This window comes from Antedon bifida, chromosome 11 (genome assembly GCF_963402885.1).
Source record: "Antedon bifida chromosome 11, ecAntBifi1.1, whole genome shotgun sequence".
Taxonomy (NCBI): Eukaryota; Metazoa; Echinodermata; class Crinoidea; order Comatulida; family Antedonidae; genus Antedon; species Antedon bifida.
Genome location: NC_136236.1, coordinates 12,719,102 through 12,746,248, shown reverse-complemented (window position 1 = coordinate 12,746,248; position 27,147 = coordinate 12,719,102). Strand labels below are relative to the sequence as shown.

The 27,147-nt window shown below is 34.4% G+C and overlaps 2 protein-coding genes across 2 annotated transcripts in view; both read left to right on the top strand.

Moving 5' to 3' along the window:
- Positions 1-1,366: 1,366 nt before the first annotated feature.
- LOC144855578 (uncharacterized) lies at positions 1,367-12,454 on the top strand. The gene is made up of 5 exons (XM_078713477.1): positions 1,367-1,560; positions 9,886-9,925; positions 10,519-10,677; positions 11,725-11,852; positions 12,291-12,454. Exons 1-5 carry the CDS (start codon positions 1,429-1,431, stop codon positions 12,432-12,434), a joined length of 603 nt encoding a protein of 200 aa, XP_078569603.1. The 5' UTR covers positions 1,367-1,428; the 3' UTR covers positions 12,435-12,454.
- Positions 12,455-12,966: 512 nt separating this feature from the next.
- LOC144855576 (interleukin cytokine receptor-related protein 1-like) overlaps positions 12,967-27,147 on the top strand; it is a 74,142-nt gene continuing 59,961 nt past the window's right edge. Inside the window, exons 1-3 of the mRNA XM_078713475.1 lie at positions 12,967-13,016; positions 13,181-13,341; positions 17,877-17,978. The gene's annotated coding sequence lies outside the window, so the exon portion shown is untranslated. The remainder of the gene's footprint in view (positions 13,017-13,180; positions 13,342-17,876; positions 17,979-27,147) is intronic.

Sequence of the window (27,147 nt, the reverse complement as noted above, 5' to 3'; positions counted from 1 at the left end):
TTTGATCCCACTGTGCACTCTTGATCATTATTCAAATTGAAATTTAAAAAAAATCAAAATTGCAACATCATCAACAAATCGTGTCATCAATAGACCAGTGATCGCATAGTGTTGGGAAGGAGGAGAGGGGAGATTTTAATGCTCCGTTAAAACTTAGTTCCTACAAGCGACGCAACGGAAGGACGTAACGCAACGTAAATGATTTGACCAATCACAAGCGATGGATTATTCGAATAGTGGTTTGTTATTGGTAAACTCGCTTGCGTTGCGCGTACGTCCTTGCGTTGCGTCCTAGTGAGAACCACGCTTTAGCTGTGGTTAAATAATAATTATGTATCTTAAGGTTGAACACAACGCGACCATAATCTCAGTGGGCATAAGAGAAACATAAACACCACCTACAATATAACCTTCTGTATAGCTAGTGCCGTATGATTAATTAGTACTTTTTATCGGTATTTTCTACGAAAATTCTACAGAAATGCATGCAATATGATTAATAAAGATTGTAAAGAGAGTTTCATTTGTATGCTTCAGTAGTATCAACGGAACCTTTTAGTAGTTGAATAGTTTTATCGGCTGCGAGGCATGCTTCAACGATTGTACATCAATATTGCTGAGGTGATAGGCCAATACGCCTTTATATTAATTGGGCTAGGTACGATCAGAAGGTATCATCGTTGGTAAAGAAAAAAACAGAAACCAACATTCAAGGTTACAATATAGACAATTGCGGAGTCTTTTTCAAAACGCATCCTGCGGAAAGGTCTTTTATTTACCTTTCTGTTTAAATTATCAATTCGTAGACTTACTGATTCCACTAGAGATTACTTTGTAGCATTTATGCTTTGGGTTGGGTCGACCTGCGTTGCGTTACGTCGCTGCGTTACGTCGCTGCGTTGCGTCCTAATGGCAACCGAGATAAGAGGATTGGTTCCCACTGGACGCACCGATTTGACCAATCACACAATTATAGATTACCCGAACTGTCGCTTGTTATTGACCAACTCACTTGCGTTGCGCGCCATGCGTCGTTGCGTTGCGTCCTAGTGGAAATCAAACTTTATATATTATTGTTTTTTGTGTGTCGATATCAATATTGACTGCGTTATGTACCAGCATAAACATTTGAGGCCGGCTAGACACTTCATTAATGTTGTCACACCCATGATAAGCATGTAATAGGCGTACTAAGAGAAAGGAAACACATAATTCACAATATTTCGATATATTCATAAGGATTGTACTTCTTTTGTCCATAAAAAGAGTACCGTACCTGGATTAAATCACCACGTGACTTCACAGTGTTCTGATTGGTGGGTTAAATGATATAAGGGTAATGATGTAGATACTGCGACGGCGGCGGTTTAAATGATCAGTACCTATTATTATCAGTAGCAGTACTACGTACGTCCTAGCGCCGCTATCATGTTTCTTAATAGTTTTGTAAAACTTGTGGTATTTTGTTTGTCTTTATTTTGGATAGGATGTGTTCATTCAACTTCCGTATCGCTTGGCTGTTCCAATAATTGCTCCTGGCCTTATACGACAAATGGTGAAGTAAGTAGCCTGTACACTTAACATTGTTCAGACTATTAGGCATAATTATGGAAGATCTCTTCATTTATAATTAGGCACTACTATTACTATAATAACAATTAAACACACTTCTTCTAAAAGGAAACACGTTTATCCGAAATGTAGGGTCCTATATCTACTTCTGAATGTTTAATTGAAAAGTGAGTGTGACTTCAAATCGGGATCGCAAACACGGGGGTGGACAAGTGCCAGAAGTTGAACAAATGATTTTTCCGACATACTGTTGTTCCCCCATTCAGGATCTTTTAGCGGATTATTATAAGAGCCGCATTGAACATGACATTAATAAATAATAAATAATATTGTCATATCAATTTGCAGTTTCTCGGTGCGGCTCTTCTCAATTCTGTCTTTAGGTAATGCATAGGCAAATAGAGGGAAATTACATATATTCATATTATAATCAATAAAACAAAATATATATTACTATTTATATTATATTAGTATTACTGTATTTAGTCGGCCTTTGTATTAAACATATACAGTGCTTATCTGAATTGTCGCTTGTGATTGGTCAAAAAAGTATTGCGTCAGCGCGTCTTACGCTAAGCTCCCGTTGTCCGCGACACCGTGCGCGTATGACCTTCAAATTCCACATCCGGTTTTCTCACTCGCATCATCCTCCTGCTGCTGAAAAAAGGGTGGTATTTTTGAAATATTTAAATAGTTTTTTTGTATGTTTATGTACATCTGAGATATGAATAAATAAATGATTTGGAAAAAATAATGATTTCACAAAAAGGACAATGCAAACAAGATTCCGTTGGAATTATCCATAAAGTATTACAAGGTAAAAGGTTAGGCTTGTATTAGCCCCATCATCATGCCGTGTTGTGGTACCACACGGCATGGGATGGGGGTGAGAGGGTCGAGATCTTGTTCAATTGAGTTTCTGTCATCTAGGCCTAGGCTTAACTTTATCCAACTATTTTTTTGTAAACGTGAAAGAGAGGAAATGTAGATTAGTTTTTAATAAATGATGATTAAGTTTAACAATTAAAACGATTGATTTATTATATTTAAATTTGATTTTATATTATTTTTTTATTAAATCATTATTAATATTAATAGTAGCCTATAGGCCTGTATAATTATAATGCTTTTTGTAATATATTCTTCTTTTATTTTATTAATTATAATTTGTTATTAGGTCTAGGCAAGGCCTATTTGTGTAAGTAGACAATCATGGGTATCTTGTGTGTTTTAGTTTTATTTGTATAACAATCTTTTAGTAGATCTACCACCAATATGCAATTTCACAATTTTCAGAGAATTAATTGACGTTTTATGTTATAGAATTTTTGTTTTTAAAAAGGCCTACATAGCCTATGGGCATGGGTAGTTTAAATGACTTTCTATGATAATAAAATGAAATTAAATATTTGAACTAATATTACTACAGTATTACTTTAGACAGACATATCCGGAACATTTGCAATTACACTTCAGAAAATAAATTGATTTATTACATAACCAAGAAATCTGAAGAGTCGTGTATAAACAAAAACATTAAAATATCTGAAGATGATGTTACTAAGTACTTATAGCTTGTTACTAAGTACTTATAGCTACCTTACTTAATACGTCCTGATTTCTTAAATGAACACATCCTGTGCTTTGTTACAGTGACGTGTGCAGCTAAAGGGGTGGTGGTAATATGTAAACATTTTCATTTCATTTGAAAAGTTGAATTGAGGAAATAATTAATAAATGAATTTGTCATCTCATTAGTTTAAAGGCTCTGTCTACACTATCAAACTAGTTTGACAAAAAAAGTGTGATGGCCCCAAATATGGTAGTGATATACCCAATTATTGTAGTGATATACCCAATTATGGTAGTGATATACCCAATTATGGCTGTGATATACCCAATTATGGCTGTGATATACCCAATTATGGTAGTGATATACCCAATTATGGTAGCATCATCATGTTGTCCGTATGGGCACATCATATTTTTTTGTCACACAAAGTTTGATAGTTTAGACAGAGCTTTAAACTGTTACTACATTTTTTGCAGCACCATGTTCCCTGTAATAATGGTTGAGATGGTCTTTTTTAAAACTAACTGGAATTCAGTAAAGATTTAGAGTTTAATAAGAGTAAGCTTGTCACTAGAATGTTACAAATTGTTACTGGCAACATTAATTTGTTTTCATACGGCATTCTTTACCATTCAAAGCGCTAATAGCCTATTATTGCAAAGCAGACAACAAAAAACTAACAATTTTTGTTGAACTTAATAACATATAATATACAGTATAATAACAAAGATATCAAATCTTTGTTCACAATATGGTTATTATTCGTTCCATTAGGGCAGGAAGCTATCAGATAGCTGAATAAACATGTTAAAAATAGATAGATTTAAGCATTTTTAATGACTATTATCTGTATTGATCTGCTGTCTTAACTTGTGTATTAACTAGCCTATGTGTGATATATCATTGTTTCTATTCTATTCTAAGAATCACATCAGCATCATGTTGTAAATTATCTCAACGTGACTCTATAAATATTCCATCGATGGCCACGGCATTTTCATTTCCTTTGGTTCTTATAATTAATTCTTCATTTAAACAGCGTGAGAGTGAGTACGATAGATCAAGTGTCCAATATCAAAGTAAAATCATTTATTACTCGTTGTTTGCGACTTAGGAGTCTCTATGGTAACAAGCGATGAGAGAAGGATTATGGGTAATTAACAACAAACAAACTTAATTCATTTTAGGAATTTACAACTTGAATTGCTTCACATGGCCTGTTATGATCTATGGGTATTTAGTTTGTCGGCTTGCTTAATCATCATTATCATTATCATCATCATCCTCATCACTATCATCATATCATCATCATTATTATCATGATGATGATGATGATGATCATCATCATGATTTGTAAATTCAATGGTTATTGTATATTTTTGGTTCTGCATTACTTGTGAAGTTAAGAACCTGTACCTAGTTTTTTTTTTCTACATCACCTCGTTACATTACATCATGTAACAGTTAGATAAATGAGTAGATTGTATCAAAGTAAGCAAGTGGGGTTAGAAAGGAAGTGGAAAACAGGAGATAAACTATGATAACAGTGGCTTTGTCTTGAGTTATGAATACTGTGTATAGTAGTGACTCCTGGCATTGAGTAGTCACCTAGCCTCTATCATACTATGAAGTCTTTTTGACATACATCTAATCTATCCAAAACTGAAGAATCTTGGGTATATTATTAATAATTACTACGGGAGATGGTATCGATGGTTTCTGCAAACCCACAATAATTGGGCCGATGAGTACATTAGTTCTGTATGATGTCACTTACCAATAATTTACTTTGGTCATATCTTACATAAATAAATATAGCCTATGTAGGTAAATAAAGTAAAATTTATAATATTAATATTTTTAGAACACCCTTTTCTAGATTTTTATTTTGTTGGAATATGCAAGATTTTGCAATGTGAACTCTCCTTAATCATGATTATGTTAAAACATTAAGTCTATAAATAGATGACATACTTAAAGTAATGTAATCAGAATTATTTGAAAATTATACAGCTGTTAAAAATATTCACATAATGTAATTCTGAATTCAATCACTTATTTTCTCGTTTCGTTTTAAGGTTTGTGTGGATTTAATTAATTTCTTTGTTATTTAATAAAAAAAAAGAAGTACCAGTATTTACTGAATGATGATAGATACTACGGTACGTACTTGTTAACATAATCATAGTTTCAGTGCAAAAAAATGTCTAAAAGTGTTACATAAAGCTTTACATTTTTAAAATTTGTTTTCATTATTGTCAAAAATATTTTAGAGTAAATACAGTAGGTTAGCAAGAAGACCTTGATAATTATTGAGAATATAAAACGCATTGTTGGAACACAACAGGTTATTAGGTTGCAAATATTTTGATCTTTAAACCTTTTATGTTGAATGCAACAAGCCTTTTAGCAGGATGTTTTAGGATCAAATCATCACAAAACATTTTGTACAACTTTTGTATGCTTAAGATATGATAACCAGATTTTGTCTTTTGAAGTTTATTGTGAACAAATTGTAAAGGTGTTTTGTGATTTAATAATGTAATCGTTGGTGTATTAAGTGTTACACAACAGGTTGTTGGCAGCAAGCTGTACTTAAAACTATTCAACGTTGTTCAAAAACAGGATGCAATGCTATATTATTAATAAAAGATCTAAATTTTCTAATTATGGCCATTTTAGGACCAATTTGTTTGCCATTTTTAAAGAGTTTTATGACTATAAATAATAAAAAAATGAGAAGAATGTGTAATTCGTTATTTTCCTTTGACAGTAGCAATAATGGTTTCACATTAGGTAGGGCACGGCATACATTTGACAGAATAAACCAGGATTTTTTAGGGTGCAGTTTGTTTACAGTTATGATTTGATGATGCGAATTAATTTAGCGTATGGGGATAAATGTACAATATATAATCATCATTCATTTTTTCCATGAATTTGATATTGTAAAATTTATAATTTCAGTAAAACTCCTTCATTGGGACGTCTTAATTCAGGGGACACCCCTGTTATGGGTACTCTGTACAATGGACGAGTGGAAATATGTACACTACGGCCAACCCAAATTAAGGGGGCACTATTTTGGTCCTGAATGTGCCTCCTTAATAGGGGTTCTCTACTGTTAAATTGTATTTTTCTTATGTTTTGTATATTAATTATTATTATTGTATACTACTTCAGTTTGTTTTTCACTATTTAAATACTGCATGAGGAATAACATGAGAGATGCACTTAAACTATTTGTGCGTAGGATGTGGCTGTAAAAATAATCATCAATTTATTGTGTTATAAAGTATAGGATTAGAATGTCTAGAAAGGTTAGAGCAAAATCATCATTTTTCAATGTGTTTACTAAAGCTCTTTAATTATAGAAGCTGTTTTGTCTTTATAATGATTTATTTCGTATAGTGCAGCTTTACCACTATCCTAGTTGCAGTTCAGATGTGGAGATATTCACATTCAATTTCATGTTAAAAATATATTCACCTAGTGAAAAACATCTTCTTATCCATTACTCTTTCTGAGGCTAGAATTAAGAACTGGTTTCAACAATTACAGCAGAACCCCTAAAAGGAACACCTTCAGGAAGTGTTCCCTTAATAGAGGTGGTGTCCCCTTAATAGAGGTGGTGTCCCCTTAATAGAGGTGGTGTCCCTTAATAGAGGTGGTGTTCCCTTAATAGAGGTGGTGTTCCCTTAAAGATGTATTGTTCACCCAAAATCATGAAAAATGAAGATTAATTAAATCAGATTTTGAATATTTTATTTTGTAGTTTTAATATAGGTAATCACTTCCATAGAAAAAAAAAATGAAAAAAAATAATGTTTTCACTTATAAAATGACAAAATAAATGGTTGAATTCAACCAAAAATCCATTGGCTGGCAGCCAATTTGACCATTTTTTGCTTTAAATCACATTTTTTTCAGGTAAATACATTTTCTTTAGATCCAATTTTTGGTCAAAGTGGATAACTATTATGTTACATTAAAATGAAATATTAAAAAAAAAATGTTTTAAGAATTATTTGTTCAGGGAGACAATACATCTTTAATAGAGGTGGTGTCCCCTTAATAGAGGTGGTGTTCCTTTAATAGAGGTGGTGTTCCCTTAATAGAGGTGATGTCCCCTTAATAGAGGTGGTGTTCCTTTAATAGAGGTGGTGTCCCCTAAATAGGGGTTGTATCTGTACCTCATTTTAGATCGTACTTATCTCTCAAGTTCAAGTATATTTTTTACATTAAGATTCAAACTGATCACCTTTCCATTTTTAACATAGACAAAAAATAGAAAAGACTTTATTAAACGTTGTCCATTCACACGATTGCCAGACTACAATTAATAATATCGTAGACTATGTCTCAATTATATCTACCTACAACTAAATATAGCACAAAACTTATCATTTTAGGCCTAAAATATCATCTGGCTTCACAAGATTGGTGCCTTAAGCACTCATTAGATTACAACATAGTATTATCATCATTTATGTGTAACATTAATATTGAACTTGTTTCTAAATTCAGAAAAATGCAAAATGATGAATTTCAACATTAATAATAGTTACGTTTTTTATTATTCAAACGCTGTATTTATTACAATATTTCTTGTAAAAGATTATTCTTGCAGACAAAGTTGCTAAGTCTGTAGCCAGGGAAGGGGAGTGATACAATGATTCCAACCCCTATCCAGAGGCATTGATAGTAAATAGGCCTGTAGCCAGGGAAGAGGGTGATACAATGATTTTGTACCCATTTTTTTATTTAAAAGAAAAAAAACCCTTCTATAAAAATCCTGGCTATAGGGTAGGTTTTAGTTGAATGATTATATTAAGTACTTGAAAAATTGAAGCTTGAAATGGCAGTTGACCTGAAAGTGACCTTAAACTTAACATAGCAGCAGTTTCAAAGAATGGCGCAAAGTACAGTAATTAGAGATTTGAAATTAGAAGTGAAAATGTGTTTGTTTTTATAAGCAATGAATTTTTATTGGGTTTTTTTCCCTTGAAATTTGATTAAGGACTGAACTTACCTGGACAGCAGATTGTTCAGTCATTGTAATATTCAGAGAAACAAAAGTAAATTTACAGTATGGTGAATATAAAAACAATAAAAAATTAGTTTATGAGAACGCGTAATTTTTCATTACCGTCTGAAGAAAACCACAGCCATCATAAAAACTCAACCATGTTGAACATTTTAACATGGTTTTTTGTCTATGTATGTACAGACATTTATGATCTTAAAATATAAATTTGTTACCAAGGGCATAATTAATAATACTGTAACGCGGGTATAAAAGGTTGTCTGACCAACACACCCCATAGTATAATTATAAATCTACACCTTTGATGTGCCACTTGCGTTGTATGTACATCATTGTGCTGTGCATAGGCCCTTGCAATGTGCGTACATCCTTGCGCTGCACTTACTTCCTTGCGCTGTACGTACAGTCTTATGTTGCGCGTATGTCCTTGTCCTTGTGCTGTGCTTACATCCCTGGGTTGCGCGTACATCATTGTATTTTGCGTATATTTTGTGCATGGGTGTAGTGTACTGTACATCCTTGGGTTGCGTCTAGGGGGAACTAAGCTTAACCACTGTTTTTATAGTCTTGTTTTACATCCATAATTAAAACAAAAATGAAACCAATTGTAATTGTTCTCAATTAAAAATTTGACAGAGTATGGGTTAAGAGGACTATGCTAAAGAGTAAGCTGCTGGGAAATAAAATTAATAATGTAATTCCTAGTAACTCAGGCAACTTCCTGTCAAAGAAAACTCTAATTGTTAATGAACATAAATCAATTTGTAACTACATCTTTATCCCTATTAAAGAAAAACCATGCACGCGATCTATTCTCATTCATTCCAATAGATAGATTATAATTATTCTTGTTTTAGCTTTGTTTATAAAGAAGAATTGATTATATTAGAAACGTTGTATAACAGTTTTGTTTTTAAAATTGAATTGATTTCGTATGAGGCCTGTATTGCAATTATTTGTACTATAAATTAGTTGAAATAGTTATGTAACGTCGTAAGGTGGTTTCCCGATTAATCGTACGATCAAAATTGTTATAGTTCTTCTAATTTCAATACCCCGTTTTACACGGGGTAAACTGCTGACATTTTAAATAATAGACAAATTTATAAAGATTACATTTGATTGTATTACAGATCTCTCCCCCTCCCCAATAAATGCTGCTTCCCATTACTATTATTTTTAATTAAAATATTTTGTATGTTTTTTATATCAAATTGACGGATTAAAACTTCTAGGAATTCATAACTACTGTATGATAATTTTGTTGAGCTACAGTATTTTATCAAAATTCTAGATTTTGATATAAATGTCAAATGTATTTTTAATTGTGTGGAAATTGTGTAGGTGTGCCGACATCGTTCACAAATTACACCACAAAAAATTGTCAAATACACATTGATGTTATTAGGCTTGACAGGCAGTTCACCAGACGGGCAGTTGAGTGAGTGGTTGACCAATCCAATTGGCCCAAATTTCTTGGACACCAGACGTAGTCACTGTATGCCTGTGTAGAAATCATGCCATATAAACTTGTTAGTTCTACTAGCCTGGTGCTACAGTATCCCTATTATGTTGGAAGTTTATTCCAAAACATGCCTATAGTTTTGCCCAGCACTTATCCAAGAAGAAGCCCTCTAACTGTTTATATTGGATGACGCTTTTTCTTGAAAGACATTTTTCTTTTTTATTCTAGACAAAATATGAAGAATGCACAGCAACAAAGTATAATGGTTGTAAGTTATAAATCTTGGTCTTTGTCATAGATAAATTAAAGTTTAAAGTATGCCATGTGTTTCTAAAAAAGGAAATAAGGTAAAGTAGAGGATGTCTGGAATCTGACCAATGACCTTAATAATGCTTGGACGCAAGGTAAGTGATTTGATCAACCACAAGAAATGGATTATTTGACATCTTCATTGGTCAAATCGCTTGTGTAATTGCACGTCCAACTGTCATTTGTCATGGTATTTTGAACAACACTACTCTGTTCCAATAGCAATGGCAGCCCCTGCATCTGCCTCAGACGTATTGGCCCATGTCTTTCCTCTGGTTGGTGGACACTGGCCGAGGAAAGCCTTTGATCAATGTTAGGATCGACCAAAGTGCTTTAACCAGTCCTGGCTTAGTTTCATCCATCATTCAGATGAATATAAAACTAATTGCGACAGACGTCAGTCATAAACAAAAACTAAATTGAAACGAGTAGTGTTAAATTATTTGTTGAATGTATCTTAGTACTCCTTTACAGGTTTCATTCATTTTATTGAATGTGTTGTGATATCAGGATACAGTATGTATTAATTTCTTTTTGTTTTGTTTTTATTAGTTAATTGTTATGGGAATATTCCATATGGAGATTGTACTGAATCTGAGAATGATTGCTACGCAAAAGCCTTATCGGATTCAAATATTGAACTTGAATGGATAAAGAACCTGACGAATAGAAAATACAATCTGAAGATTAAAATAAAGATTTTACGTGATGGTAAGGCAAGCAAGAGCACCTTCAGGACCCAGTAAATTACCCTTAATAGGAGTGTCCTCTGAATAGGGGTCCAGAAAATTGTCCCCTTAATAAGAGTGTCCTCTGAATAGGGGTCCAGAAAGTTGTCCCCTAATACTGTAAAAGTGTCCTCTGAATAGGGGTTGTCTGTAGTGCTTAAACATATATTCTTTCTTCTTTTTGTTTCACAGGCAAGTGTCCCCTTGATAAGTTGCATAAATAGGGAGGTGCGTTGCATAAATAGGGAGGGATGTTGCATAAATGGCGAGGTGCGTTGCATAAATAGGGAGGGACGTTGCATAAATAGGGAGGGACGTTGCATAAATAGGGAGGGACGTTGCATAAATAGGGAGGGATGTTGCATAAATGGCGAGGTGCGTTGCATAAATAGGGAGGGACCTTGCATAAATAGGGAGGGACCTTGCATAAATAGGGAGGGACCTTGCATAAATAGGGAGGGGCGTTGCATAAATAGGGAGGGATGTTGCATAAATAGGGAGGGGCGTTGCATAAATAGGGAGGGACGTTGCATAAATAGGGAGGTGCGTTGCATAAAATAGGGAGGTGCGTTGCATAAATAGGGAGCTGCGTTGCATAAAATAGGGAGATGCGTTGCATAAATAGGGAGCTGCGTTGCATATATAGGGAGGTGCGTTGCATTAATAGGGAGGGACCTTGCATAAATAGGGAGGGACCTTGCATAAATAGGGAGGTGCGTTGCATATATAGGGAAGGACGTTGCATAAATAGGGAGGGACGTTGCATAAATAGGGAGGTACGTTGCATAAATAGGGAGGTGCGTTGCATTAATAGGGAGGGACCTTGCATAAATAGGGAGGGACCTTGCATAAATAGGGAGGTGCGTTGCATAAATAGGGAGGGACGTTTCATAAATAGGGAGGGACGTTGCATAAATAGGGAGAGGCATCGCAAATGAGGGGTTCTACTGTTAATACATTACTTTATGAATATTCATGTTCCTTTTTATCCAACCTTTTTTAATTTTATGAAAATACTCTTTTTTTTCAGACTACCATTGGAAGTTAAAAGGAATAATTATATTCTTGTTTAACTATGATAATAATAGGGGGGAATGCCATCATTTAAGCTTCTCTGAAAAAGGCATTAGTCACCTATCATTCGAGGGAAACAGACAGGTAGGGCCAGCACCCATTTATCAAAACTGTAAATTTCATTCATACCTGCCAATTCTTTAATTTTTAGAGAGACATTGAAACGAATAATGAATACAGTGTCTACTCAAGCGTGACAGATGACGATGATGACAACAGCGACGATGACAACGACAATGATGACAACATCGACGAGGACAACAGCGACGATGACAACTACGACGATGACATCATCGACGACGATGCCACAGCGACGATGACAACGATGATGATGACAACAGTGAAGATGACAACGACGATGATGACGACGATGATGACAACAGTGACGATGACAATGACAATGATGACAGCAGTGACGATAAGTGACGATGATGATAACTTTTCTTTCACTTGCTTTCTCTTTGAAACTTTTTTTTTTGGACAATTATAAATTCAAAATATTGATATTGATTGATTCGGTAGATAGTATTTGAGTACGATTGTTTTTATGACTTAAAACCGAAGAGATCTTTATACATGGAAGCGTATGCCACCCCACTAAAACAAAATCTGAATACTAAACAGTGGAATGCAACCGTTAGAGTACCTGGTAAGTTAACAGTTTGATTAATGGTGGGCAGCTTTTAATTTTTGACGACTGGCGGCCTAAATACATCATCAGAGAATTGTTTTATTTTGTTTAGTTTCGTTTCGTAAAATTTATTTAACCAAGAAGAAAAAACAAGTATAATACATGTAACATAAATATTCAACATGTTAACATTTTCCCCCCTTTTTTGGTTAGGATCTAGTTTAGAAGTAAAAAACTTGTCTGAATAAAACCCCTCAAAAAGTTTGGATATATATTCAGTTTTATCGACATTGTTAATTCAAAGATCAAAATAAAATATAAACAATACGTATAATATGATGCTTTCACTTTTTTCACCTCAACACAGTTTTAGTGATTTCTAGGTCCAACAATTAAATGACCTAAACTAACTGGTTCTTAGCTCCCTAATGCCTACCAAGCTCAACTCATGTTAAGCAAAAACAATTAAGATTTGTGCCTATGGTATTATACATAACATGTACATAATGTTGGTGCAGCATGTAGCCAATAGAAAAATCCTTTATTTTACAACTGTTTTACTTACTTTACTTTTTTTACAGGCATCCCAGTAGCGGATCTGATAACATGTGAAAGAGGTATGTTAAATGAAAATCAATTTGGAGTACCAGATGGAAGTGGGTTGTTTACGTAATGTGTTACAACATATACCATTTGTGTACACTTTAACTGCTTAAAATTTCCCACAATTCAGGAATGAACATTTTGCATATGTTGGATTTACTTTTTGTACTTTTTCTAGATGATGATTACGTGTATTGGAAAGCCGAGTATGTTGATGTAACACCTCTGTATGCTGGATTCATTGTACAGTTTTCAGTTGCGCCGTCGTCTTGCAGATTTAATAAATATTTGTTATTTGTTTGTAAAGAATATGGTGATGAATGTTCAAGTCAAGAGTATGTAAGTATTAATAAACATAAAATGTTAATAATGTACTGATGAAACAGGTATAAGCCCTTCCTTAGGTATCAGTCTACCCCTTGGTATAAATAAATATAAATAACTTTATTGAACAGACGCTTTTAGAACAGCGGCACACATTTTATGACGGTGCGTTCATAAGTTTAAAGACAAAAAAAGAAAAGGAAATGAATTATACAATAGTGAAAAAGTACAACACTTAACTTTTGATGGAGTATAGGCCTATAAGTATATTTATTTATTATTATTACCAAAGTTATTAATTATTGTTTAAAGAAATTTTATTAGGCTATTATTGAGGATATTATTTAATTTATAATCTTTTATATTATTTATTATTATTTTATTATTTATGTTCTTGTTAATACTGTATTATTATTATGAACGTTAATCGTGGTTTGTAATTTATTTACAGTGGTACTATTTTTATTATTATTTATGTTTTCCTAATTATTTTTATACCTTAGTCTTATTTTTAGTATTTTATTAACATTTTTATCTTAGAACAATCATGATTTATGTTTTGAGAGTTATAATGAATATAAATTTTTAAGAAGAAACCTCCATGTAACAGTTAAGTGTTGTTTACAGTGATAAAATAATTAATAATATGAAAGGCCTAAAATAAACCTAAACTTAGCATTTGTAAAAATTAACAAATTAAAGTATTAAGTTGAACATAAGAAAATAAACATTTAAAATCAACGAATACAGTAAACACAAATAGTAATCTTTCTCTGCAACATTAAATACAATAATAGCGAAAATTAATAAACAAAATTATAAAGCAACGATGCAAATTAGCTCTTTTTTAACTTGTATCTTTTTTTCCAGGCAACTTTAAGAAAATTCTTACAGTACTTGTCAAATGCTGTCAAGACAGCTTTACTATAGGATCCAAGTTAATATCCCCTCTAAAACTATAGTAGTTTTTTCATTAACATCAGCATTTATAAAATGTTCCCATGTTGCAGACTCATCCAAATTTTCAAGGTCATTATTTAGCTTCACTAATTGGATCTCCCTTATAGCATTAAAAGCTTGGCAATTAAATAAAAAATGTTGTACATTTTCTATTTCACCACTCTGACATAAAGTGCAGTGGCCAGATATTTTTGGTATAAGCCCTTCCTTAGGTATCAGTCCACCCCTTGGTATAATTACTTCCTTAGGTATCAATCCACCCCTTGGTATAAGCCCTTCTTTAGGTATCAGTCCACCCCTTGGTATAAGCCCTTCCTTAGGTATCAATCCACCCCTTGGTATAAGCCCTTCTTTAGGTATCAGTCCACCCCTTGGTATAAGCCCTTCCTTATAGTATCAGTCCACCCCTTGGTATAAGCCCTTCTTTAGGTATCAGTCCACCCCTTGGTATAAGCCCTTCCTTAGGTATCAATCCACCCCTTGGTATAAGCCCTTCTTTAGGTATCAGTCCACCCCTTGGTATAAGCCCTTCCTTAAGTATCAGTCCACCCCTTGGTATAAGCCATTCCTTAGGTATCAATCCACCCCTTGGTATAAGCCCTTCTTTAGGTATCATTCCACCCCTTGGATAAGCCCAATTCCTTAAGTATCAGTCCACCCCTTGGTATAAGCTCTTCCTTAGGTATCAGTCCACCCCTTGGTATAAGCCCTTCCTTAGGTATCAGTCCACCCCTTGGTATAAGCCCTTCCTTAGGTATCAGTCCACCCCTTGGTATAAGCCCTTCCTAAGGTATCAGTCCACCCCTTGGTATAAGCCCTTCCTTAGGTATCAATCCACCCCTTGGTATAAGCCCTTCTTTAGGTATCATTCCACCCCTTGGATAAGCCCAATTCCTTAAGTATCAGTCCACCCCTTGGTATAAGCTCTTCCTTAGGTATCAGTCCACCCCTTGGTATAAGCCCTTCTTTAGGTATCAGTCCACCCCTTGGTATAAGCCCTTCCTTAGGTATCAGTCCACTCCTTGGTATAAGCCCCTTCTTTAGGTATCAGTCAACCCCTTGGTATAAGCCCTTCCTTAGGTAGCAGTCCACCCCTTGGTATAAGCCCTTCCTTTATAGGTATCAGTCCACTCCTTGGTATAAGCCCTTCTTAAGGTATCAGTCCACTCCTTGGTATAAGCCCTTCCTAAGGTATCAGTCCATTCCTTGGTATAAGCCCTTCCTTAGGTAGCAGTCCACCCCTTGGTATAAGCCCTTTCTTAGGTATCAGTCCACCCCTTGGATAAGCCCTTCCTTAAGTATCAGTCCACCCCTTGGTATAAGCCCTTCCTTAGGTATCAGTCCACCCCTTGGTATAAGCCCTTCTTAAGGTATCAGTCCACTCCTTGGTATAAGCCCTTCCTTAGGTATCAGTCCACCCCTTGGTATAAGCCCTTCCTTAGGTAGCAGTCCACCCCTTGGTATAAGCCCTTTCTTAGGTATCAGTCCACCCCTTGGTATAAACCCTTCCTTTATAGGTATCAGTCCACCCCTTGGTATAAGCCCTTCTTTAGGTATCCGTCCACTCCTTGGTATAAGCCCTTTCTTAGGTATCAGTCAACCCCTTGGTATAAACCCTTCCTTTATAGGTATCAGTCCACCCCTTGGTATAAGCCCTTCTTTAGGTATCAGTCCACCCCTTGGTATAAGCCCTTCTTTAGGTATCAATCCACCCCTTGGTATAAGCCCTTCCTTAGGTAGCAGTCCACCCCTTGGTATAAGCCCTTCCTTAGGTAGCAGTCCACCCCTTGGTATAAGCCCTTTCTTAGGTATCAGTCCACCCCTTGGTATAAGCCCTTCCTTAGGTATAAATCCACCACTTGGTATAAGCCCTTCTTTAGGTATCAGTCCACCCCTTGGTATAAGCCCTTCCTTAGGTATCAGTCCACCCCTTGGATAAGCCCTTCCTTAAGTATCAGTCCACCCCTTGGTATAAGCCCTTCCTTAGGTATCAGTCCACCCCTTGGTATAAGCCCTTCTTTAGGTATCAGTCCACCCCTTGGTATAAGCCCTTCCTAAGGTATCAGTCCACTCCTTAGTATAAGCCCTTCCTAAGGTATCAGTCCACCCCTTGGTATAAGCCCTTCCTTAGGTAGCAGTCCATCCCTTGGTATAAGCCCTTCCTTTATAGGTATCAGTCCACTCCTTGGTATAAGCCCTTCCTTAGGTATCAGTCCACCCCTTGGTATAAGCCCTTCCTTAGGTATCAATCCACCCCTTGGTATAAGCCCTTCCTTTATAGGTATCAGTCCACGCCTTGGTATAAGCCCTTCCTAAGGTATCAGTCCACCCCTTGGTATAAGCCCTTCCTAAGGTATCAGTCCACTCCTTGGTATAAGCCCTTCCTAAGGTATCAGTCCACCCCTTGGTATAAGCCCTTCCTTAGGTAGCAGTCCACCCCTTGGTATAAGCCCTTTCTTAGGTATCAGTCCACTCCTTGGTATAAGCCCTTCCTTTATAGGTATCAGTCCACTCCTTGGTATAAGCCCTTCCTGAGGTATCAGTCCACTCCTTGGTATAAGCTCTTTCTTAGGTATCAGTCAACCCCTTGGTATCAGCCCTTCCTCAGGTATCAGTCCACCCCTTGGTATAAGCCCTTCCTTAGGTATCAGTCCACTCCTTGGTATAAGTCCTTTCTTAGGTATCAGTCCACTCCTTGGTATAATTAGCCCTTTCTTAGGTATCAGTCCACTCCTTGGTATAATTAGCCCTTTCTTAGGTATCAGTCCACTCCTTGATATAAGCCCTTTCTTAGGTATCAGTCAACCCCTTGGTATAAGCCCTTCCTCAGGTATCAGTCCACCCCTTGGTATAAGTCCTTCCTTAGGTATCAGTCCACTCCTTGGTATAAGTCCTTTCTTAGGTATCAGTCCACTCCTTGGTATAATTAGCCCTTTCTTAGGTATCAGTCCACTCCTTGATATAAGCCCTTTCTTAGGTATCAGTCAACCCCCAGCTACTTTTGATAATTTGCTGAGTAAATTGAGGCACTTTTGTTCATCTGAGTTCCAAGATATGCAGCTGACTGCTCCAAATATGTTGTAGATCCTTTTGGAGCTGTTTTCTAGCTAGTATAGAGCACAATGTTTTATTCCAGATTTTTCCAAATACCTAATTTACTTAAATACAATTAGGCTTCTCCAATAAAGACTTGGATGGCTTTGTGCACACTTTATTAAACCCTGTTTTGGAAGAATATGGAGGTTACCCTGGTAGTCTTGACCTCTGTCTGGAACAGACGAATGAGCACTGGGTTGCGACGCAAAATTACTCATTATGAAATGTGCACAGTGCCATAACGGCTATGAATGAGCGCCCACTGGCTAAACCTAGAGGCCCCGAAGCTTATGGGGGCCCCTGAAAAGAAAAAAACAGGCATTAAAATATGGTGAAAATGGCTGGAAACGCACATGGTCTCCAGCATTGAAGGCCACTTTAGGTTTATAATTGCAAGGGGCCTCAGGCCTCTGTGTTACTGAATGCGCGTTGTCCATACCTGTGTCCAATTCAGTAGGTTGTGAGACATCACAGAATATTCTATTTATTTATAGAGAAGCAGTCTTGCAAAAGAAGTTGTTGTCAATAATAAAACGTTAACGGTAATCACAGCAAACTATACTCACAATAAGTACATTGGCACGTATCGGATAAAGGTCAGTAATCAATTTTCAATCAAATTTTTAAATATATTTTCATAAAAACTACTCATTTTAAGAATAAATACAGTCAACTCTCACAATACCATACACCTTTCTGGTATTCAGAATGTATTTTAATCGGGATCTTTTTAACATCAAGGAGAGCGTGGTTTTGGGAGAGTTTCATTGGGAGTATTACATTCCAAAAATGTTAAAAAATTATTAACACAATATTTATATATATTTATTACAATACCATAAACATAATCAACATTTTACCTCACATATTAATTGACTGTTTTTATAGTTTTCTCATTACTTCCTATAAAATATCTAATTTACAAAATGTTGTTGTGAGGATATCGTTTTTCCCACTTGAGCTCAATTTTATGTGAATCTGTTAATAAATATATCAATGTCTTTGTACATTGTAAAAAGCTAGGCCTCCTGGGACCTTGTGGGAGGTTCAGGTAGACCGAGATTGAGGCAACCTCACAGACGCTGTGTATCTCACCATACTGCACTAACAATTCCTTCTCTTTCCGTTGGATATTTTAATAATTAATTAATCTTATCTATATACATATTAGGAACAATAATACCATTAAATAAATAGTTTTAAAAATGTAAAAGCACAATGCTATATAGATGGAATTCATTTAGTATCAAGTAACATAATAACAATGTTTAGAACATGAATAACCGGACTTAATAATAATAATTTTATTGTTTCTCGACTTTTGCAGCAGAGGCACAATTCTTTACTGATGTGCAAACAAATAAAAGTACATACAAGTGGTTAAAAAAACTTGTTACATTACAATGAAAAATAAATGAATTATCAATAAAACATATATTCACAAAATATTAAAACAAACAAACAAAGTTATTTAAATGCGTTTAATGACTTACTTGAAAACACTGATTTATTTAACAATTTTTCTGAAATACAGATGCAACCCTGGTCTGCTTTAGGTGTTTGCAATGGTGCATGTCGCAGCACACCATTTCCCCTGGTTCAGGTCCTAGGTATACACACTTTTTTTAATGTAATGCCTGAACATACCATTATGTTGTGTGCATGACTTGGCTATACCGTATTATTAGATATTAGACTATTTTAAATCTTGGTTTAATCTCATTACGATGCTCATTAATAAATAGCCACTAATAGGCTGCCCATGACCTATGTAATAAATGTACCTACATACTGTAACAAACATTTCATTAATCATGTTGCATTAAACATATCCATAGTATATATTTAGACTATCCATAGTATATATATATCCATAGTAAGTGGTGTAGTATACCAGGCCACTGTCACAAGAAATGACACTAACAAAGTTGAAACATATGCTGGAGTGACAGACAATACTTGTGTGTACAATGGGCATACAAGCTCATTCCGTAATGAAAAGTAACAAAATAGTACAGCGCTTAGCCAACATGTTTGGAAACTTAAAGATGACAACATTAAATATAATATTAAATGGCGAGTATTAGCCAAATGTAAGTCTTATTCCAATATAAGTAAACGCTGCAACCTATGTCTGCAAGAGAAATATTTCATTATATATAAGCCTGATATTTGCTCTCTTAATCAAAGAAACAAATTATTTAGCACATGCAGACATAGAAGAAAATTCTTATTAAGATATAAAGATTAATAATTAAAGACACCTATAGATAAATAGAACAGTCGAATATACAACTATTGTTCTGTCGCTTGCATATACAGTATTAACTATAAACAGTCTCTTCCTGATCATTGTACTTCTAATTACTTTACTCAGAGCCTAACACCTGAAGATTGAGGAGGTATTTTATCTCTCTCATGAAACAGTCTGTAGTGTTAACTAGATTTGAACTCGTCACTTTGACGAGTTCGGGTTATCCACGCAAACGCAACATGCACATACTTAACTATATGAACCTCGACAATTAATATGCCATCCTATGACATGAAATAAATATGTTTACAGTGCTGAATTGTACCTATTATGTAGCATACACCATATTACAGTATTTTACAGAATAAACTGTATATGTTATATACAGTGTAGCATAGACAAAATTACGAGACCCATCTTTTAAATCCAATTTTTAACACGATGACGTCATCAAATTGACATATAAAGATAACAATTTTAGAAGATAATTATCTAAAAATTTACATTAAAACAAATTTGAAGAATTTTGGGCACGTAAAAGTGAGATGCGCTCTCGTTTAAACGCAATGAACTTTTACGCAAGAGATGAAAATATGACTTTTTGAATTCAACTGGCCATATGATGACGCCACAACATCTGATTGGCAAAATATTCACATCAATTCGTATCTACAATCCAATAGCTTTCAGAAAACGTTTTAATCATGATTATCACTTTTTATTCTGACGAGCTATAACAGATTGAAATTTACTGTAAAGATGAAAATAAGTGACCCACGTTATTTACGTTTTTAGACATGATGACGTCATAAAAATTAAAATATTTTTAATTCATGCGAAAGATAGTTGATTAACGTAGACAATATTAAAATTTCGGAGGAAATGGAATACGTATAACCTAGAAGCGCTTTGTTGAATTTGATGTGCAATAACGAAAGAGTAAAAATCCTATATTTTACATTCGTGTGGCCATACGATGACGTCATAACATCCGAGTGGTAAAGGTTCTGCATGAATTCATATCTACAACATATCTGCTTACATATTAAATTTAAAAAATTGGGGGTCGTGGATGATCCTGAGGAGCTATAATAGATTAAAAATAGGCTTAATTTTGACAATTTGTTGTCACTTTTGCAACTAAAACGCGCGCAAATGGTCTAAATCAACGTGTTCGTATGACGTCATTTTAATTTGAAATGATGTAAATCTTTTTTAAAATGACTAAGAAAGGCTGTAAAATCATAATTCAAGAAAAAAACACATGATTTTCATGCTCCGTGCGCACCTTACGCGTAATTTTTTTCGCGCGCGTGGGAATTTTTGACATGTTTAAAATGTCATGATCAGCGTAGAAAGTTGATTAGAAATTAATTTTGCGCATTTTTAAATTTTAAATGCGCGTGCGCGCGTAACTTCTTGTGAAACATGTCATTTTTAATCCATAGAAAGTTTGCCCTTGATATGACTTAAATTTTCACCAAGTGTCAATACAAAATGACTTTTGGTTTATAATCTATGACCAAACATTGAAATTCATAAAATCGCGCGTAACTTACGCTACGCGACTCTAACGTCTTATAACGAAGTTTCCTGCACATCTACAGCTACAGATCAATCTTATGACAAAGTTATACAATCTTATGTTGACAAGGGTGAGAGATATGCGTGCAACAAAATTCCGGGAAAGAAAGAAGAACAAAGATGATGAAAAACTAGATTTGAATTCGTCACTTTGACGAGTTCGGGTTATCCGCGCAAACGCAACATGCACATACTTTAAACTATGAACCTCGACAATTATTATGCCATCCTATGACATGAAATAAATATGTTTAAAGTGCTGAATTGTACCTAATATGTAGCAAACAGCATATTACAGTATTTACAGAATACACTGTATATGTTATATACAGTGTAGCATAGACGAAATTACGAGACCCATCTTTTAAATCCAATTATTAACACGATGACGTCATCAAATTGACATATAAAATAACAATTTTAGAAGATAATTATCTAATTAATTACATTGATACAAATTTGAAAAATGTTGGGCACGTAAAAGTGAGATCCGCTCTCGTTTAAACGCAATGAACTTTTACGCAAGAGATGTAAATGTGACTTTTTGAATTCAACTGGCCATATGATGACGTCACAACATCTAATTGGCAAAATATTCACATGAATTTGTATCTACAATCCAATAGCTTCCATAAAACGTTTTAATCATGATTATCACTTTTTATTCTGACGAGCTATAACAGATTGAAATTTACTGTAAAGATGAAAATAAGTGACCCACGTTATTTACGTTTTTAGACATGATGACGTTATAAAAATTAAAATATTTTTAATTCATGCGAAAGATAGTTGATTGACATAGACAATATTAAAATTTTGGGGGAAATTGAATACGTATAAGCGAGATGCGCTTTGTTGAATGTGATGAGCAATAACGAAAGAGTAAAAAATCCTATATTTTACATTCGTGTGGCCATACGATGACGTCATAACATCCGAGTGGTGAAGGTTCTGCATGAATTCATATCTACAACATATCTCCTTACATATTAAATTTAAAAAATTGGGGGTCGTGGATGATCCTGAGGAGCTATAATAGATTAAAAATAGGCATAATTTTGACAATATTTTGTCACTTTTGCAACCAAAACGCGCGCAAATGGTCTAAATCAACGTGTTGGTATGACGTCATTTTAATTTGAAATGATGTCAATCTTTTTTAAAATGAATAGAAAAAACTGTAAAATCATAATTCAAGAAAAAAACACATGATTTTCATGCTCCGTGCGCACCTTACGCGTAATTTTTTTCGCGCGCGTGGGAATTTTTGACATGCTCAAAATGTCATGATCAGCGTAGAAAGTTGATTAGAAATTAATTTTGCGCATTTTGAAATTTTAAATGCGCGTGCGCGCGTAACTTCTTGTGAAACATTCCATTTTTAATCCATAGAAAGTTCGTTCTTGATATGACTTAAATTTTCACCAAGTGTCAATACAAAATGACTTTTGGTTTATAATCTATGATCAATCATTGAAATTCATAAAATCGCGCGTAACTTACGCTGCGCGACTCTAACGTCATATAACGAAGTTTCTTGCACATCTACAGCTACAGGTCAATCTTTTGACAAAGTTATACAATCTTATGTTGACAAGGATGAGAGATATGCATGCAACAAAATTCCGGGAAAGAAAGAAGAACAAAGAAGATGAAACTAGACATGAAACTCGTCACTTTGACGAGTTAGTTATCCGCACGACAAACGCCACGTGCACGTCATACGTTGGAATTTTGCACACAGAAAAAGATTATGGCATTATGACCTGATCTGAAGAATATGATATGTTGTTAGTGCTGAATTCTGTCAATTTTGTGTCATATAGTATATACAGTATAAACAGTATAATCTGTATACATATTACATACAGTGTAGAATAGGTGAAATTACGGGACCCGCCATTTATTCCATTTTTTAACATGGCGACGGTATCAAAATGAAACACTAAAATAACAATTTCGGAAGGATATTATCTCAGCAACAACATATTAGCGTGTAGAAGAAATTTGGATACGTAAAATATAGATGCGCGCTCTTTTAAATGTGATGAACTATGACGCAAAATATGAAAATACGACTTTTTTTATTCAACTGGCCATATGATGACGTCACTACATCTGATTGGCAAAATGTTCACATGAATTCGTATCTACAATCCAATAGCTTCCAGAAAACGTTTTAATCGTGATTATCACATTTTATTCTTACGAGCTATAACAGATTAAAATTTACTGTAAAGATAAAATTAATGACCCACGTAATTTAAATTTTTAGGCATGATGACGTTATAAAAATCAAAATATTTTTAACTCATGCGAAAGATAGTTGATTGACCTAGATAATATTAAAATCTCGGAGAAAATGGAAGACGGATAAGCGTGATGCGCTCCATTGAATGTGATGAGCAATAACGAAAGAGACAAAAATCCTATTTTTTACATTTGTGTGGCCATACGATGACGTCACAACATCCGTAAGGAAAAAATTCTGCATGAATTCATATCTACAACATATCTGCTTACATATTAAGTTAAAAAACTCGGGGGTAACGGTTGATCCTGAGGAGCTATAATAGATTCAAAATAGGCATAATTTTGACAATATTTTGTCACTTTTGCAACTAAAACGCATGCAAATGGTCTAAATCAACGTGTACGTACGACGTCATTTTAATTTGAAATGATGTCAATCTTTTTAAAAATGACTAGGAAAGGCTGGAAAATCACAATTTAATAGAAAAAAACATGATTTTCATGTTGCGTGCGCACTGCACGCGTAAAATTGTTTGCGCGCGCGGGAAATTTTGACATGCGCAAAATGTCATGAACGGCGTAAAAAGTTGATTAGAAATTAATTTTGCGCATTTTAAAATTTTAAAATTTAAAAACACGCAATTTTTAGTTTACTAAAAGTTTGCCCTTGATATGACTTAAATTTTCATAAAGGGTAAAAAAAAAATTACTCTTGGTTTTTAAGCTATGATCAATCATTAAAAATCATAAAATCGCGCGTAAGTCACGTTGCGCAACTCTGACGTCATTCAAAATAGGAGGTGCACAACTTCACGTAAATGCCCACATGTTGTCAAAGTTATGAAATATTATGTTTACACATTTTAGAGATACGTGAGCCACAAAAAAACGGGAAAGAAATAAGAATAATACAGAAAAACTAGATTTGAACTCGTCACTTTGACGAGTTCGGGTTATCCGCGCAAACGCAACATGCACATACTTAACCATATGAACCTCGACAATTATTATGCCATCCTATGACATGAAATAAATATGTTTACAGTGCTAAATTGTACCTATTATGTAGCATACATCATATTACAGTATTTTACAGAATAAACTGTATATGTTATATACAGTGTAGCATAGACAAAATTATGAGACCCATCTTTTAAATCCAATTATTAACACGATGACGTCATCAAATTGACATATAAAGATAACAATTTTAGAAGATAATTATCTAAATAATTACATTAAATCAAATTTGAAGAATTTTGGGCACGTAAAAGTGAGATGCGCTCTATTTAATGTGATGAGCAATAACGAAAAAGTAAAAAATCCTATATTTTACATTCGTGTGGCCATACGATGACGTCATAACATCCGAGGGGTAAAGATTCTGCATGAATTCATATCTACAACATATCTGCTTACATATTAAATTAAAAAAATTGGGGGTCGTGGATGATCCTGAGGAGCTATAATAGATTAAAAATAGGCATAATTTTGACAATATTTTGTCACTTTTGCAACTAAAACGCGCGTAAATGGTCTAAATCAACGTGTTCGTATGACGTCATTTTAATTTGAAATGATGTCAATCTTTTTAAAAATGACTAAGAAAGGCTGTAAAATCATAATTCAAGAGAAAAACACATGATTTTTATGCTCCGTGCGCACCTTACGCATAATTTTTTTCGCGCGCGTGGGAATTTTTGACATGCTCAAAATGTCATGATCAGCGTAGAAAGTTGATTAGAAATTAATTTTGCGCATTTTGAAATTTTAAATGCGCGTGCGCGCGTAACTTCTTGTGAAACATGCCATTTTTAATCCATAGAAAGTTTGCCCTTAATGTGACTTAAATTTTCACCAAGTGTCAATACAAAATGACTTTTGGTTTATAATCTATGATCAATAATTAAAATTCATAAAACGTAACTTACGCTGCGCGACTCTAACGTCATATAACGAAATTTCTTGCACATCTACAGCTACAGGTCAATCTTATGACAAAGTTATGCAATCTTATGTTGACCATAATTAGAGATACGCTGCGAACAAAATTCCGGGAAAGAAAGAAGAATAACAAAGAAGATGATGATGAAGATGAAAAAAAAGATATTTACAATCACAAGGGTTATCCGCAACTAAGTTGCGGATAACCAACTAGACATGAAACTCGTCACTTTGACGAGTTAGTTATCCGCACCACGACAAACGCCACGTTCACATCATACGTTGGAATATTGCACACAGATAAAGATTATGGCATTATGACAAGAACTGAAGAATATGATATGCTGTTAGTGCTGAATTCTGTCAATTTTGTGTCATATAGCATATACATGCAAACAGTATAATCTGTATACATATTACATACAGTGTAGAATAGGTGAAATTACGGGACCCGCCATTTATTCCAATTTTTAACATGGCGACGGTATCAAAATGAAACACTTGGATAGCAATTTCAGAAGGAAATTATCTCAGGAACAACATATTAACGTGTAGAAGAAATTTGAATACATAAAATATAGATGCGCACCCTTTTAAATGTGATGAACTATTACGCAAAATATGAAAATTTGACCTTTTTAATTAAACTTGTCATATGATGACGTCACAACATCTGATTGACAAAATGTTCACATGAATTCGTATCTACAATCCAATAGCTTCCAGAAAACGTTTTAATCGTGATTATCACATTTTATTCTTACGAGCTATAACAGATTAAAATTTACTGTAAAGATAAAATTAAAGACACACGTAATTTAAATTTTTAGGCATGATGACGTTATAAAAATTAAAATATTTTTAACTCATGCGAAAGAAAATTGATTGACCTAAATAATATTGAAATCTCGGAGAAAATGGAAGACGGATAAGCGTGATGCGCTCCATTGAATGTGATGAGCAATAACGAAAGAGACAAAAATCCTATTTTTTACATTTGTGTGGCCATACGATGACGTCACAACATCCGTAAAGAAAAAATTCTACATGAATTCATATCTACAACATATCTGCTTATTACATATTAAGTTAAAAAACTCGGGGGTAACGGTTGATCCTGAGGAGCTATAATAGATTCAAAATAGGCATAATTTTGACAATATTTTGTAACTTTTGCAACTAAAACGCATGCAAATGGTCTAAATCAACGTGTACGTATGACGTCATTTTAATTTGAAATGATGTCAATCTTTTTAAAAATGACTAGGAAAGGCTGGAAAATCACAATTTAATAGAAAAAAACATGATTTTCATGCTGCGTGCGCACTGCACGCGTAAAATTGTTAGCGCGCGCGGTAAATTTTGACATGCGCAAAATGTCATGAATGGCGTAAAAAGTTGATTAGAAATTAATTTTGCGCATTTTAAAATTTTAAATGCGCGTGCGCGCGTAACTTCTTGTAAAACACGCCATTTTTAGTTAACTAAAAGTTTGCCCTTGATATGACTTAAATTTTCATAAAGGGTAAAAAAAAAATTACGCTTGGTTTTTAAGCTATGATCAATCATAAAAAATCATAAAATCGCGCGTAAGTCACGTTGCGCAACTCTGACGTCATTCAAAATAGGAGGTGCACAACTTCACGTAAATGCCCATGTGTTGACAAAGTTATGAAATGTTATGTTTACCCATTTTAGAGAAACGCTCCTCACAAAAAGGAAGGAAAGAA

Coding starts and splice junctions, on each gene's coding strand:
- LOC144855578 (XM_078713477.1), top strand. CDS start 1,429: ATGTTTCTTAATAGTTTTGTAAAACTTGTGGTATTTTGTTTGTCTTTA. Junction 9,926..10,518: donor AGCAACAAAGTATAATGGTT/GTAAGTTATAAA, acceptor TGTTTTTATTAG/TTAATTGTTATGGGAATATT. Junction 11,853..12,290: donor CATTCGAGGGAAACAGACAG/GTAGGGCCAGCA, acceptor TTGATTCGGTAG/ATAGTATTTGAGTACGATTG.